Source organism: Quercus lobata, chromosome 12 (genome assembly GCF_001633185.2).
Source record: "Quercus lobata isolate SW786 chromosome 12, ValleyOak3.0 Primary Assembly, whole genome shotgun sequence".
Taxonomy (NCBI): domain Eukaryota; kingdom Viridiplantae; phylum Streptophyta; class Magnoliopsida; order Fagales; family Fagaceae; genus Quercus; species Quercus lobata.
In genome coordinates this window covers 24612435-24628298 of record NC_044915.1, presented here as the reverse complement: position 1 = coordinate 24628298, position 15864 = coordinate 24612435, and the positions used below count along the sequence as shown (strand labels likewise).

General features: G+C 36.5%; 1 protein-coding gene across 1 annotated transcript; it reads left to right on the top strand.

Annotated features, from left to right (window-relative positions):
* The first annotated feature begins 5300 nt into the window (after positions 1-5300).
* LOC115972483 (ribosomal RNA small subunit methyltransferase H) lies at positions 5301-10493 on the top strand. Its single transcript, XM_031092792.1, has 5 exons — positions 5301-5873; positions 6882-7133; positions 7529-7597; positions 9512-9704; positions 9923-10493. The coding sequence occupies exons 1-5, from the start codon at positions 5472-5474 to the stop codon at positions 10345-10347; spliced, it is 1341 nt and encodes a 446-aa protein (XP_030948652.1). The 5' UTR covers positions 5301-5471; the 3' UTR covers positions 10348-10493.
* Positions 10494-15864: the final 5371 nt, after the last annotated feature.

Sequence of the window (15864 nt, the reverse complement as noted above, 5' to 3'; positions counted from 1 at the left end):
GCCACGTGATTCAATGGCTACCGGCGTACTTTTAAGCCTACAAGACCATTAAAGCCAAAGTCTAAAAATCATGATAATGGTTGAATAAATATATAATATGCGTTTGATATAATAACTTTGATTAGTAGTTGTAATAGTAGTTGGAATAAAGTAATATGTATTTAAATGTGAAGTAATCATGTACTCAATAATGTAAATTTAAAGATATGGAAGCAAAGTTACTTATCTTTGTATGGTTTGTAGCTCCAGCTGTGTAGCATTCGTGAGTTGATAGGATTCCAGCAGAATGACTCTAGCGGTGGAGAGGTAGTTTGCCATGATAACTTCAAGATTAAAGGGGAAAAATAAGTGCAACTAGAGGGAGATAGAGTATGTCCAGCTGTGTGTAGAGGCTGGTTAAGTTTGTCCATTTTATCATGCACTTAAATGAGTTTCCCCTTGACAATGCTCTTTTGGTTGTTGTGAAACTATGAATAGGATTGCCTTTCATGGGAAGGGCTTTTGTAAGATGTAATTTGTGCCTTCTAAGAGAAGAACTTCATGTAAAATAGATCTATGCCTTCCATGAGAAGGGCTTTGATATGAGGTCTTGGTGCCTTCTAGGAGAAGGGCTTTAGTATTAGAAGTTTATGCCCTTCTATGAGAAGGGCTTTTATAAGAGAGGTGAAGTGTATTGAGATGTGTTTATAGGCAGCAAAACATTAGAATTTCAGAGTGAGAGACTATGAAAGTGGAGTTTAGAAGAGTTGTGGTGTGTTATATGTAATGGTATAGTAAGTGTGTATGGAATTGTGTAAGAGAAATGAAAAAAGAGATGTTTAGAGATATAGGCAGCAAGATAGATGTATTTTCTGAATATGGAGAATGAGAGAATGAGTATAAGAAAGTAATGATGTTGTAGTGTGTTTAGTAATGCTGCTGAGATTTTCTGCTGGAGGAAGGATGAGGGCTCATGAAAGGTAGTTATGAGCTAAGGACTGAAGAGTTTAGTTCCTAATTTGGAAACTAAAAACTTAGAAGCTCATAACTTCATTAAGAGCTTAAGAAGATAATTAGAGGGAGAGAGAAGTTTATGAGAGAGTTGTTCTTCTCTATTAGTCTGTTTTGGTGTGTTGATGAGGGGTTCTATTTATAGCTGAGTTTAAGGGGGGGTTTTTAGCAAATAATCTCAGTCAAAATCTATCACAATCAGCAATGAATCTTCAGAAAATCCATCTTAAGATTTGGCCAAAAATGGTATGTTTAGCTTTAAGGTATTCTTGTTGTTTTAGATAAGAGCTGTTGGGGAAAAAGTAGCAAAAAAGGAAAGTATTTTAGCAAAAAAAAGATAGTTTCTTTAGTTGGTTTTAGTTTTTAGCCAAATAAGGAAAATGAATAATGTTAAGGCTGCTGGGTCAGCTGTCACAACTGTCATAAGACACCTGTCACAGCTGTCATAAGACAACTGTTGCTTGGGGCAGAAGCAGATGAGGTCAGATATCAGGTTGCTAGGATTTCAGCATTAAATGGCTGATGATATCAATTTCAGCCAGGTGTTAAGTGCTAAACACACTGCTAGTGTTTTGTTGGAAATGTTTCCTTTTGGGTGTTTGTGTTTTTTGTCCAAGATTCTATTACAACACATTTTTAGTAAGTAATAGAATAATTAGTTGATAGTTAATGAAACTTTAAAGATTTAGTCAAGGTCTCATTGTGTTGTGACTTAATCTTGGTAAGCAAGAAGAGCATTTAATGCTCTGCTCTAGCAACTGGCAGATGAATATTTGGTTTGATTGTGGTAGACAGGAGCTAGATATTAGAGATATCATGAATATTCTGTATATTTGAAGATTAAAGGTAGCCAATTAGATTAGGCCATGTGTTTGAGTTGGACTTTAACTGAAAGTAGTAATAAGATTTATGTAGAATAATATAATAAAATTTCTAAATTTGCATAAGAACAGCTAGAGGTTGAACGAATAGTTATTTGTTCAGCATTTAGATGGTTGGAGATATTGAGTGTTTGTAATATGATGAATATTAAGTTTTAGGAAAAGAGTAATGGGGAATTTTATCATTTTAAATGTTATGTGATAAGAGATGCTTACCATATGTTACCTGATACACACAAACTCATTAGAGTTCAGGAAGTTGGAGAAGACACGCCAAACAACATGTTTCTTTTATCAACTTTAAACCCTGGAGCTTTACTGAGCATACTTCTTGGCCTTCCAAACCATGACTCCCAAAGTTTCCCTAAAGAGACTTATGAGCTTAGATCATAAGTTGAAGATGAGATGACATACCTTGGGTTTTGTTGTCATTTTGTGTAAAGATGGACTTTTGTTGGAGAAGCTGATTTCCATGAGCGTGAGAGAGGTAGTATGGGCCATGAGCTTCGATTTATTGCTTGAGCCTGATCCATATGTTGATGTTACTGATGTCGTGGGGTTATGATCCCAATTGATGAAGAAGAAATGTGGACTATGAACCTGCCTCTTGAAATAAGGATCTTGTGGGCCATGTGAGCCCAATCCATGAGATATAAACTTATTTTGGGCTTTAAAGAGATTTATCCAAAAAATCAATAATATGTTGATGTGGCATGAGTTGCCAATAAAGTAGTGCCATGTGGGGTGAAAAAAGAGTCCTCAACAACGGTGAGACTACTAACAAAGATGATTACAAAATGGGTGATTGTGTCTTAATAACTAAGCACCCATTTTTATACTTAATGGTGAGACTACTAACAAAGATGGATAGCAGGGCCTTTTTGAAAACAACAACAACCGTTTACGGCGAAATTTAGAGTCCCCTCTATCATTTGGGACATTAGGTAAACCTCATGTAAAAATTTTTGTTGATTTTAGCATAAAAACCAATATTTTCTATTTTATATACTCACTTTTCAAAACACTCCACATTAGATTATCTATTTTACACTACATTTCATTAAAATATAAAAAAATATATATGATTTTTTTTAATTGTTTTTTTTTCTTTACACACAACAACCATCATCCATTATCTTTCTTCATTCTTGAAATATGTAAAGAAAAGAAAAAAGAAGAAAAAAAAAAAACTAAATGCAAAATGAGTAATGTCAATGTAAATTTATACAATTATTGTAACAATTATGTATTTTTACATAACTTTGCTTGAACTGATGTAAGGGTAAATTTTAGGCTTGATGGGCTAAAATGTGGTACCTTTTCTATTTATTAGACAAATACTGATGCAACCGCCTCCTCGAGCAGCATGGCCTCTGATCTTGCAACCACTCTCCATCTGTTTTCACCTGCCAAATAGGGGTTCCATCCTACATAACCGGATTAGGATTCAGTGCAATACCTAGGGTATTGCACCACGTGCAATTCACCATTTCCACTCACAAATTTTTTTCACTTTTCACCTTTTTAACTTTCACTTTTTACTTCTTTAAAAATTTTCTTAACTTTTTTAAACTTCACTTCTCGCCTACCCCAACCAAACCAGTTTGTCCTCTATTAGGCTGGGCCTAACCCCTTCAATTCAAGCCCAACTTCAAGAACCAAACCCTCTTCTACAAAGCTCAATAAATCTTAATGCCACATTGCCACTCTCACCTTTTTTAGTTTTTACAAACGGAGGGCCCCCCTTCTGTGGTAAGGCCCAAACGGTCCCGAGTAACAGTCACACTTACATATTAAATAATAAATAATCTATTTCTTGAGTAGGATTACATTTATTTATTTTATTGTTCTCGTAAATGGTACATTATGATACATGTTTCTTCTAAAAAAAATAACAATAATAAATTTTTTATTTGCATGAACAATATATAATTTTTTACTCTTTTAAATATTGTATGAAAAATATTACGTTTACAATATTTTTATAAAAAATTTTAACTAATAAGTTGTACTGATTACTAGTAATCGATAATAATAACTTACTATTTAAAATTTATTTTGTAAGTGTTATGAAAATGTTATAAATATAATATTTCTCATTTAATACTACTTTTTATTTAGTCTATAAAATAAATCTTTAATTTTCCCCTTTTTTTTTTAAAGAAAAAAAATCCACTCCAAAATTGAAAGGGCAAAACAATAAATCCCAAGGGGCCAAAATTGGGAATTAACCCTGTTTACCAAACAATATAATTAGTAGACATTGTTATAAAATTACATTTCTTACTAACATCTCGAGTTTAAAAGACTCGATTTAGGGTTTATAAATCGAGTTTCAAAGACTCGGTTTTAGTGTTCTGATCACGTCTGATATGACATTTTTTTCCACGTGGCGTCCACTTGGAAATCGAGTCTCTAATACTCGATTTATAAGCCAACTCCTTACTCACATATTCAGCTCTCTCATGTACAAACCATTCCCCCCACCCTACCCCACCTTCTCATCAAACCACAGCAAACCCCCACACCACCACGCAAACCTGACCAGAAGCCAAAGAACCCACAGCCGCCCGATCCAACCAGACCCACGCCGTGCGACCCAAGCATCAACCCATAGCCACCTGATCCAGCCAACCCATAGCCACACAAACTCCAAACCACTAATTTGATCAATCCATAGTCGCCTAAACTCCTAATCGATCCTGCCACCCTTTAAAATATCGACTTTTACCACCGCACCACTGTGCCAGACCCACGCCGTGCAACCCAGGCATTAACCCATAGCCACCTGATCCAGCCAACCCACAGCCACCCAAACTCCAAACCACCAATCCGGTCAACCCATAGTCACCCAAACTCCTAACCGATCCTGCCACCCTTTAAAATACCAACTTTTAAGGTTGTGGGTTTTTGGATTTTCTTGTAGAGAACCCCGATCAACAAGCCAAACGGGTCGTGGGTTTTGGGGTTTTTATTTTTTTAATTTGGATTTTAGGTGGTTGTTGGGGGTGGATTTGGTTAGATTTGTGCTGAATTGTTAGATTAATGCTCGGATTTGTGGGTTGATAGTGGCTAGTCTGTGCTTGTATTTGGTGATGGTTGATGGTGACTGATCTGTATTTTGTAATCCAGACACTTAAAAATCTTTTCACTGTAAATATAAATCGAGTCACTAAGACTCGATTTCCAAGTGGACGCCACGTGAAAAAGCGTTAGCTCAGATTTGATCAGAATATGAAAATCGAGTCTTTGAGACTTGATTTATAGGCCATAAATCAAGTCTTTTAGATTCAAGATGTTAGTATGAAATGTACTTTCAAAACAGTGTCTACTAATTATATTGTTCGGCAAATAAGGTTAATTCCAATTTTGGCCATCTCAATTTTGGCCATCCCAAGGCCAACACCACCAAAGTAAAATCCTTAAATTAGGGTTTAGTTAAAATAGACAAAGCAAGAAAGAAAGATGATAAAGCTTAGAGTTTTGCCAATGGAAAACAATCAAAATTCTCATTTTTATTATTAGAGCACTACATATATATAGTACTAGTAGTACTCGAACACTGATTGTAGCTAGAGATTTACAACACACAAACAATAAATGGCGAAATCGTCAACCGCAAAGCTCTTCTTTCTCTCCTCACTTTCATCGTCGTTCCGTCTTCGCTACCTCACCACCGCCACCACAAGAACTAGTCTCAGTTTCACTTTCACTTGCAGTCGTAACATTACTACTCGTGCTTCGAAGAGTAACAAAAATAAGCAGAAAGCGAAAGTAGTGGTAACTGCAGCAGCGAAGAATTCGGTGGTGGTGAAGGAGAAGAGGAGGACTCGCTCTGACAAAGCTTTGGATGAACACGCAATCCAAAGCTACGTCGGTGACGGTGGCGCCGCCGCGCCGCATATACCTGTGATGCTTGGCGAAGTAGTCGACGTCTTCTCCTCCAAACCCCTCCGCTCTTTCGTTGATTGTACCGTCGGCGCCGCCGGTCACTCCTCTGCTGTTAGTCTTTACCTTCCCTTCCTATTGTTTCATATATAATACTTTTATATGCATTGATTAGATAATTGAGACAAGATACAGAGTTGAAAAATACTGCTACTTCAAATCTCTCTTTTTTCTTTTTTTTTTTCCTAGTTTCATCTTTATACTATCATTAGCTAATTTTCACTTGGGGTTGGATTTCCTGTGGAGAGAGAGAGAATTGTGGTAATTTAAAACTATGGAAATGTTAGAAGAGCATAATAGAAAGTGGCATTTTTCTAATTTTGGTGACACTTGTAAATTCATACCCGACCTTGACTAATCTGTTGAGGATCTATAAGAAGCCGACCCCACGATTTGGAAGTGGATGTTGTTTTTGTTGGTGACTCTACATAACTTGTCTTGAACATTTTAGCCATAACTGCAGAACCAAAAGTTCATATACATCATGGTTTCAGGCTTTCACCTGGTTTTGGGCTGTTTTATTTTCTCTGTGAGAAGACCATGTTCTTGAGTGTTACCAGAATCTTTGGATTATTGCTAGTACAAACTTCTAATGAAAATATCTCGTCTTCCTTGAACCTTATGTGTGCATTTATTTATTTATTACGTTGAGAAGAAAAGGCATAAAAGTGAGCTGTAAGCTATTTGTGAACTTTTCCCTCCTATGTGGAGCTCCATTTTTTTTTTCCTTTTCCTAGTCAAGTTAGGCTTTTAGCGTGCAAAGATTAGGTTTTGAATTTATCTTTTGACATTTGATCGTGCATTGGACAGCGCTATAATCGAATATATTCCACACTTCCTGTCTTCTTTTCTTCCCCCTTTGTGATGAAGTTGTTTCGTATTAACTGGAATATGTCTTAACTGTTTAGTTATTGTGCATTTGTGCTTGGTCTTGCTACTGTAAATTTTTTGAGAGTTTTTTTTCTTATCTCATAATTTGTATGTATCTTCCAATTTTGACTTTGAGTTGCTCCTTCCTAATTCTTGTGATTCTAATCTATTATTACTTATTGGAAACAACAGATAATTCAAGCCCATCCAGAATTGAAACTCTATTTTGGCATGGATGTTGATCCTGTGGCTTATGAGAAGGCTAGAGCTCGAATTGATGCCATCTTGAATGGTGATTCTTGTCATCCAACTTCTGACCTGAAAACACATACCATTTTGAAGAATTTTAGGCATATCAAATCTGTGCTTAGCGAGGTTGATAAGAAACTGTTAGACACTGGAGTTGACGGCATCTTAATGGACTTGGGAATGTCATCCATGCAGGTTTGTGTTAATTGCATTTGTTGGTTCTTAACTATAGATGACTTGGCGTGCGTGCGTGTGTGTCTGTGTGTCTGTGAGAAGCTTCATGTATCACATTGGATTTTATTTTTTCTCTCATCTTTATCTAATGTAAAATTTTCATATATCTTTGAGGTTTGGGAAAACTGGGGTGATAGATTAATGTATTGTAACGGTTCCTTTTTCTCTCTTTTTTTCTTTTTAAAGCAGCAACAGGTTGCTTTTCTTTTTATTTCGTCATTGTTAATTAGTGCCAGTTTTCTACTATTAAGATTGGCAGTTTTGTACTTTGATCTTTGCTTGGGGGAAAGTCTAATTCCTCTGTATTACATATTACATAATATTATTCCGTTTTGAATGCCTTCTCTTTCGGACAGGTGAACGATCCTGAAAGAGGGTTCAGTGTACTTGGTAATGGACCTCTTGATATGCGAATGGATCCTCAGGTAACAATAAGGCTCTCCACAGATTTTTTTATTTTTTATTTATTTTTTTTCACTTTGTTATATTCAGCTGATAGGCCTCAAAGAAGTTTAGTGATGTACAATCAAAACAATTAAATGCATTAATGAAAACAAGAAAATACCAATAGTTGAATTTACTCTTTATTTATTTATTGATGAAATCATCAAATTGAAATTATTCCTTCAGACTAAAAAGGTAGAACTATGATTAGTGTCAGCAATATTTCAACTTTATTTGTATCAAGTACAAGTGGATTTTTCATTACTTGGCATTTTGGCAGCTCTTCATTAAAAGAAAAATGTAGACAGCACTTACATTTAAGGCTTTTTTTTTTTTGGGTAAGTTACACGCGCACCCAGTAGGTCTTGAACCAAGGACCTCACTTTCCACTTAGCACTTGCAAGGGGAGGAGGTGCTTGTTGAGCAACAGCTCATTGGCCTTAGATTTAAGTAGTGTTACAGGTTGAAAAAGAGGATAAAGGTAACATGGAAATAATAGATTTTAAGAAATGAAATCTAAAGTGTAAGTAGTGGGTTTAAGCTTTCCAACAACTTGTAAATAATTGTCATCCTTTCAATGCCCTTGAGGTCTCTTTAGTCTTTAGGCCTAAAGTGCTGATTTTAATGCAGAGAAGATATTTTAGTTATATTCATTGTCTGATATGTAAGAGTGAAATTTGGTTATTATTATTTATATAAGTGGGATTTGTTAATGAATTAAATCACAAATGGTGAAAAAGGATATAACTTTCTAGCTGAGATCTAGTAGTTAGATAGTAAGTTATTTTGCTTTTCAAATAGCCTCATTTGTGAGTAGTAGTAGTAGTAGTAGTACTTAGATAGTAAGTTATTTTGCTTTCCAAACAGTAGTAGTAGTAGCAGCAGTACCACATAAATTCATCAATCTAAAGTAGAGATACAAAAAATAAAAAATTCACACAAAAATAAAACATGAGAGAGAGTATTTACCTTTTTCATGTGAGAAAATACGTATAGAATGGGAGAGAGTGGCATATTTATAGTAATAGAATGAGAATAAGAAAAGCCAAAATAAAAGGAAGAGTAAGGGATAGATGAAGAGTGACATAAAGGTTGAGAGTAGTGGAGAGATGAAAAAGTAAAAGGGAAATTATGATTGGAAGTAGTGGAGAGAAATGAGAAATAGGTAGATTGATATGGCTGCTGATGTGGCTTAATAGGAGCGTAGCAACAATAAATACTACGCTTCAGCTTTTTGATATATATTGATAAGATAAAAGAGAGAAGAAAGTGCTTTTTGAGGATCAAAGGATCAGGGTAGATGAAGCCACTTAACATCTGAAATGCAAAGGAGAAAGTTAGGAAGCTGATGCCAAGAAGATAGGACAATAAAAGGGGAAGAGTTGGGGAGCTTCAAGGTTTTATTATGTTATAGTGAACCATGTGACTAATGATGATGTCTGAAATGGGTTTGTCTGGTGAGAAAAGTAGGAGTATTGACACAAGAAACAGATACATAAATCCATTAACAAACTAATACAATTCTTGGATCAAATGGCACCAGAAAGCATTATGCTAAGCCTACAATTTTGTTCCACATACTGCATGCAGACACCTCAATTATAAGTTGAGAAAATTTTTTTCTTATCTTTTTTACCTTTTCCCCCCCTTAAAAATGCTTAGATGTGTAGAGTTCTGTACCACTGTTTTCCATACTAGAATTCCCATGAACAGTTTCTGCTTTCCTCTTCAATATACATGTTTTTATTTCCACCCTAGGCATTGTCTTGGTGTAATTTGATATCATTGCTTGTTGGGGGAATGAGTGAATTGGTCTATTTGTTTCCTATGTTTGCTCACTAAATAATAATTTTAAATTTGTGTTTAATTAACTGATTGGAACAGGCCTATGACAGGCAAGTCTGAGAGCAGAAGACATTTTAAATTCTTGGCCAGATACTGAAGTGGGACGGATATTGCGGGAATATGGGGAGGAGAGCAACTGGCGCTCTCTTCAGAATAAAATTGTCAAAGCCCGATTACATGGTGGGTTGCATACGACTGGCGAAGTAGCAGATCTTATTCGGAATGCAACTCCTGGGACTAGAGGTAGTTTTCTTACCCTTCTTCCATAGTGGTTTTCTTTTGACTTTGCCTTCTATATCCCTTCTAAATATATGGTACCTTTACTTGAAACACTCCAAACAAGTAATGTGCCTACTGTGCACCTTGCCCCATATCTCTATCCATAACTAGGGGATTCAAAAATTCTCCCCACTAACAATGGGAAAAGCATTTAAGTCAATATTTTAATTTGATTGCTACAGGAGGGAGGCAAGGTTGGATAAAGACAGCAACCAGGGTGTTTCAAGCTCTGAGGATAGCTGTTAACGACGAACTTAAGACACTGGAGGATTCGCTCTATTCTTGTTTTGATTGCCTCGCACCTGGTGGTAGGCTTGCTGTCATCTCTTTCCACAGTTTGGAGGACAGAATTGTAAAACAAACATTTCTTGACATCATTAACAGCAATGAGGATGGTGGGGATGAAGAAGGGAGACAGAGAATTGAATTGAGAAAGATCAGAAATGATAATGGTGAAAATGAACCGTGGATTAAACAAATGATACAGGGTTATAGAGGAGCAATCCTCACAAAGAGACCAATAACACCATCGGAGGAGGAAGAGAGATTGAACCGCCGGTGTAGAAGTGCTAAGCTCAGGGTGATTCAGAAGGTTGAAAGAGAATAATTTTGGTTGGAACTCCGGATTCCCCAAGCGCATTTTTTGTTGTTGAACATTTTATAAATCTGTATCTGTGATGTTCTACCCCATTGTTGATTCATCATTATTTAATTTAAAGTTCTGAAGTAATAGGTAAGTGCTGGTTTTTTGAATTCCTGTACTACCCCATTATTGATTCGATGATCGAGATCAACAAAAATGATATCATGGGAATTGGACTGTTAATGCTTTTACTGGAGCCAGAATCTGTGTTAAATATTAAAATGAAAATAGAAAAAGCATTGTACACCCTTTTGGAAAAAACTAGCCAATATCTTGTGCGATGCTCAATGAATTTTTTAGTCAAAAAACACATTTTGGTCCCTATATTTTCAGTCGATTTTCGTTTTAGTTCCTAAGTATTTTTTTTACCGCTTTTAGTCCCTCTCCTGAAAAACGCTTCCATTTTAGTCCCTGCCGTTACATCAGAAACGGATATTGCAGACGTGGCAAACGGCAAAGTTAAATAATAATAAACTAATGTCCACGTGGCCTAAATTAATAATAAAAAATATTTTTTAATGCCACGTCAGCATCTAAATTAAAAACTCTCGTAAAAAAAAAAAATCAAAAAAAAATTTAAAACTAAACCCAACAAGAACAACAAAACCCAGAAAGAACTAAACCCAGCAAGAACAAACTAAACCAAGCAAGAACAACAAATTTAAAACCCAGAAAAACAAGATCAACAAAACACAAACACTGCAAATTTAAAACTCAAAAAATTAAATGGCAGACCAACAAAAAATTTAAAACACAAACACGGCAGACCAACAAAGAGATATCTCATATGATATCTCTTCTTCTCTCGTAGAAAAGAAAATCAGAAAACAAAGAGAAACAAAAAGAAAAAGGCCAAATATTTTTTTTTTTGAAAGGAAAGAATTGAAAATGGCAGACCAACTCTCTCTCTCTCTCTCTCTCTCTCTCTCTGTGTGTGTGTGTGATTATTATTAATTATCAGATCTACTTCTTTAATAGATCAACGTATTTTTCCGCCTTCCATGTTTTTTTCAATAATATCTGCATCGTTGATTTAGATCATCATTTCTGGGTTACTAGACAATTTAATTATTATTTCCCCTTTTTATTTGATTTGGACCGTATTTGTGGTTTTACCGTTCCCTTGCTTGCAAAGAATAAGAGAAAGGATTGATTTGCTTTTGAATATTAAAAAATAAATAAATAAATAAAAAACAAAAACAACGTGGGTTTGAATTTAATTTTTTGAGTTTTAAATTTGCCGTGTTTGTGTTTTGTTGATCTTGTTTTTGCTGGGTTTTAAATTTGTTGTTCTTGCTGGGTTTAGTTTGTTCTTGCTGGGTTTAGTTCTTTCTGGGTTTTGTTGTTCTTGCTAGGTTTAGTTTTAAATTTGTTTTTGATTTTTTTTTTTTTGATGAGAGTTTTTAATTTTTTTATTTAGTTAGAATTAATAAATTAATTTTTTTAATTTAGATGCTGACGTGGCATTAAAAAATATTTTTTATTATTAATTTAGGCCACGTGGACATTAGTTTATTATTATTTAACTTTGCCGTTTGCCACGCCTGCAATATCCGTTTCTGATGTAACGGCAGGGACTAAAATGGAAGCGTTTTTCATGAGAGGGACTAAAAGCGGTAAAAAAAAAACTTAGGGACTAAAACGGAAATCGACTGAAAATGTAGGGACCAAAATGTGTTTTTCGCCCATTTTTTAAAAATTTGTAAGAAATTAATCAATAACTCATTGGGTTCATCAAATACTATTGTTAGTCATGACTAATTTACAAAGTTTGTTAGTAAAGCTAAATTCAAACTAAACCCTATTTCCTACCCATTTTTTCGATTCCAATGCTGGGTATCCTTTGTTATGTAGTGCTTTGTAATGAATTGTAAGAAGGGAAATGAGACAAATACATTTTAAAATGTTTAAGAAATCATAGGCCTCAACATAAAAGATAAAAGTATTACCTTCCATGTCAATTTTTAATAATAAAAAAAGTACTCCCGTAAATCTTTCAAATCCATGTTTAGGAATTTCATGTTTGGTACAAAATGAAGACACTTCAGTCAATAAAGATTCTTATTCATCATGCAATCGTTGCTTAGATACTTCGACAAGTGTAATAACATTTACTATATCTTGATATATATAACTATATATATATATATATATATATTGCAAAGTTATTGACAACTCATTTGTGATCCTCAAAATATTTTTTATCAAGTGCAAATCAAAGACAAATTCAAAAGATAAAATTAACCTCATAATAGATTGAGCTTCAACTTTTTGGTCGAAGAGGTCATCTTCTTCAATAATCTCAAGTGCATCAATTGCAGCTGAGAATATCAAAATCAAGTTGAGAATTGTCCCATAATATGATTCACAATGTATATCACCAACACATTTAAGATTCGTCACTCAATTCAAACCTTGCTCACTTCTACAGTTCTATGTACATTGCTCTTGTGGGGCCCAAGAATTTGTGGTCTTGTCCCATTTTTACATTGGGGCCCAAGGCCCGAGCCGAGGAGGGGTATAGCCGAGGACGTATAATAAAAGTCCAAATAGTCTTGAGACATGACCGAGGATAATTATGTTCTCGGCATATCCGAGGTCCCCCTGAAAGAAAGGGGCAAGAACAGTATAGGAACAGTTTTGGAAAAAACCTAAAATATCTGCGTTGATAGAAAAAAGACCGCTGGATAGTATAGCGACCAAGGACAAAGGGAAAGCTGTCATTACTGCCATTGAATACTCTGCACCTGACAGAACCATGCTCTTCAGCTTTTACAACCACCTCCAACCACTTTGGGTATGGGCTGATGGGACAAGTATCAGTCCTGAAAAGTCGAACCTACACGTGGACGCTGGATGAGGGGTACAGGCTAGTATAAAAGGAAAAGTAAGCAATCCAGAGAAGGGCGGGGAAAAAAGGCCAAGAACCAGAACCTCCCAGACCGCCTCAAGAAGAAAGACTCCTCGAGCGAACACAGTTTAATACCGTATGAATACCACGACTAACCACCGTCCGGTGACCAAGGCCTAACCTTTCAAACCCACGCTCTACAAATGATATTGTTTGAGCCTTTTTTACGTGCGTACCCAGTATCATTTTGGGTCGTTACAAATTGAGTCCTTACAATTGGCGCCGTCTGTGGGAAGAGCTTATGTGCTGGCACAGGCGGTGGGGTGAGACAGTCCCCCCGTCATTTCCAACAGCCAGTTGTAGTGTTCTAGCGTAAAGTTCCACCAGGGACTACGTTTCTTCACTAGGGGTTACGCTTCGAAGCGTTAGAAGCGCGGATGATTCTAGGAGCTTGGCCGAGGAGCTAGTCCCCCCTAAACCAATGTCCCACGCCATAGCCGAGGGGTTAATTCCCTCAACTACTTAAAAAAACTAGGTTTTGGACAGAACCAAGGTATTGCATGGTCCTCGGACTCAAACCTATGAGGAAACCAACTACTTAAAAATCAAGTTTTGGACAGAACCAAGGTATTGCATGGTCCTCGAACTCAAACCTATGGGGAAACCAACTACTTAAAAATCAAGTTTTGGACAGAACCAAGGTATTGCATGGTCCTCGGACTCAAACCTATGGAAAAATTAGCTACTTAAGGAGAATTCTAAGTTGCTCAGTCCTCAGACCAAATACCAGAAAAAACTAAGGCTATGAAGGTCATTAGGAAGATGGCGAAACGCCTTATTACTCAGCGACCCGCAGGGGCTGTTCATTTTGGGCTACATATCCTTGGATGATTACTTCCTACGCAGCACCGAGCATTCAGCCATCATCTCGTTCAGTTTGGGGTATACAACCCTTTTTCAAGTTAGTCTTATTGTGCAAGATAGCTTCAATAAGTTCATAATAACATCTTTTTTCTTAGTAAGGGTTTCGGCCCTAGCTATCGTTTTCTCAGGTCGGTGTTATTATGCCAGACAGCTCTAATAAGCTCATAATAACATCTTTTTCTTTTTTCTTAGTAAGGGTTTCTGCCCTAAGTATTATTTGTGCAAATCAGCATGATTATGCTGGATAATTTCAATAAGCGCGGAGTAAAATTTTTTATTAACAAGGATTTCGGCCCTAAACATCGTTCAGAGTATAAAAATGAAAAGAAGTCATACGGTGGTATGTCTATTTACGGCATAACCATTGCAGGAAAGAAAGAATACATAGAATAAAACAATGGCAACTTTTATTAATGTAAAGAAGTAGTACAGCGTACAATGAAGGGCTTAAACAAGCCTATGTAGGAAACAAATTACAAGAACTAGAATAAAAAAAAAAAAAAAAAAAAAACAACAACAACAAAAATAAGAAGTCTTGCTAAATTCTGCTCTAGTAGCTACCATATTGAGAGGAGGACCTCTTTTGATGGATGAGGAGAAGAAGAGGAAGAAGGAAAAGCATCAGGATGGATCTGGTGATGGGAAAGAAGAAGAATGGGAGGCAAAAGGGGGCATTAGTGAAGGAACGGAAGAAGAAGCAGGGATATTTAGTCCTTGCGTCAGCCCTGACTCCTAACACACTGGTGTCATATTAGCTATACTCATGAGAGAGCGGCTGGTACTGATGATGGATAACCCCAGCTCAATCGCACCAAAAGCTTGATGCAACAAGCTCCTGCTTCGGATTTTGGCTGAAGGAGGATGGGAAGCATCTTGAGTCTCTGCCAACCCTGCCTTGACCGAGCCATCTTAAGCTTCGGAGGGACGTAACGCTTCTGAGAAGGATGCGATCTTTTCATCCCCGCTTTTATTTCAAACATGTTACACTATAAGCTTTGGCTATACTGATAAGGAAGACTTTGAGCACAGCTTGAGGTTTGAGGCTTTAGGAAGGTTAAAGAGTCTTTACACGAAGGGAATACCCTCTCGTCTGGCTTCTTATATGGAAGGTAAATTTAGTGGCATTTAATCCGTACAGATTTCCAAAAAGATCTGCAAATGAGGTAGCGTCTGTTCAACTCCCCAATGTCATCTATATCCGTCAGATTTGATCGGCCTCGTAGTGTAAATATATTAAAAAATGCGGCTCGTACATTGAAACGACAGGAGCGCCCAGTGTGAAAACTCAGTCGAATGTCTCGTAACCCAGCGCATTTACTAAATAGATGAAGGGACACCAACACTAATAAAGATTAGAGCTGAACGAACTGTAATAAGGGCTAGGCATCGCCAAAACCCTCATCTCCGACTAAGAGGTCGGACATCAGGATTTTGAGGGGCTATTGTGGGGCCCAAGAATTTGTGGTCTTGGCCCATTTTTACATTGGGGCCCAAGGCCCGAGCCGAGGAAGGGTATAGCCGAGGACGTGTAATAAAAGTCCAAGTAGTCTTGAGACATGACCGAGGATAATTATGTCATCGGCATATCCGAGGTCCTCCTGAAAGAAAGGGGCAAGAACGGTATAGGAACAGTTTTGGAAAAAACCTAAAATATCTGCGTTGATAGAGAAAGGACCGCTAGACAGTATGGCGACCAAGGACAAAGG

What these genes read in the sequence shown, in the direction of transcription:
- LOC115972483 (XM_031092792.1), top strand. Translation starts at nt 5,472, where the DNA reads ATGGCGAAATCGTCAACCGCAAAGCTCTTCTTTCTCTCCTCACTTTCA. An exon ending in CCGCCGGTCACTCCTCTGCT is followed by an intron (nt 5,874 to 6,881) that starts GTTAGTCTTTAC and finishes TGGAAACAACAG; the next exon opens with ATAATTCAAGCCCATCCAGA. An exon ending in ATATGCGAATGGATCCTCAG is followed by an intron (nt 7,598 to 9,511) that starts GTAACAATAAGG and finishes GGCCTATGACAG; the next exon opens with GCAAGTCTGAGAGCAGAAGA.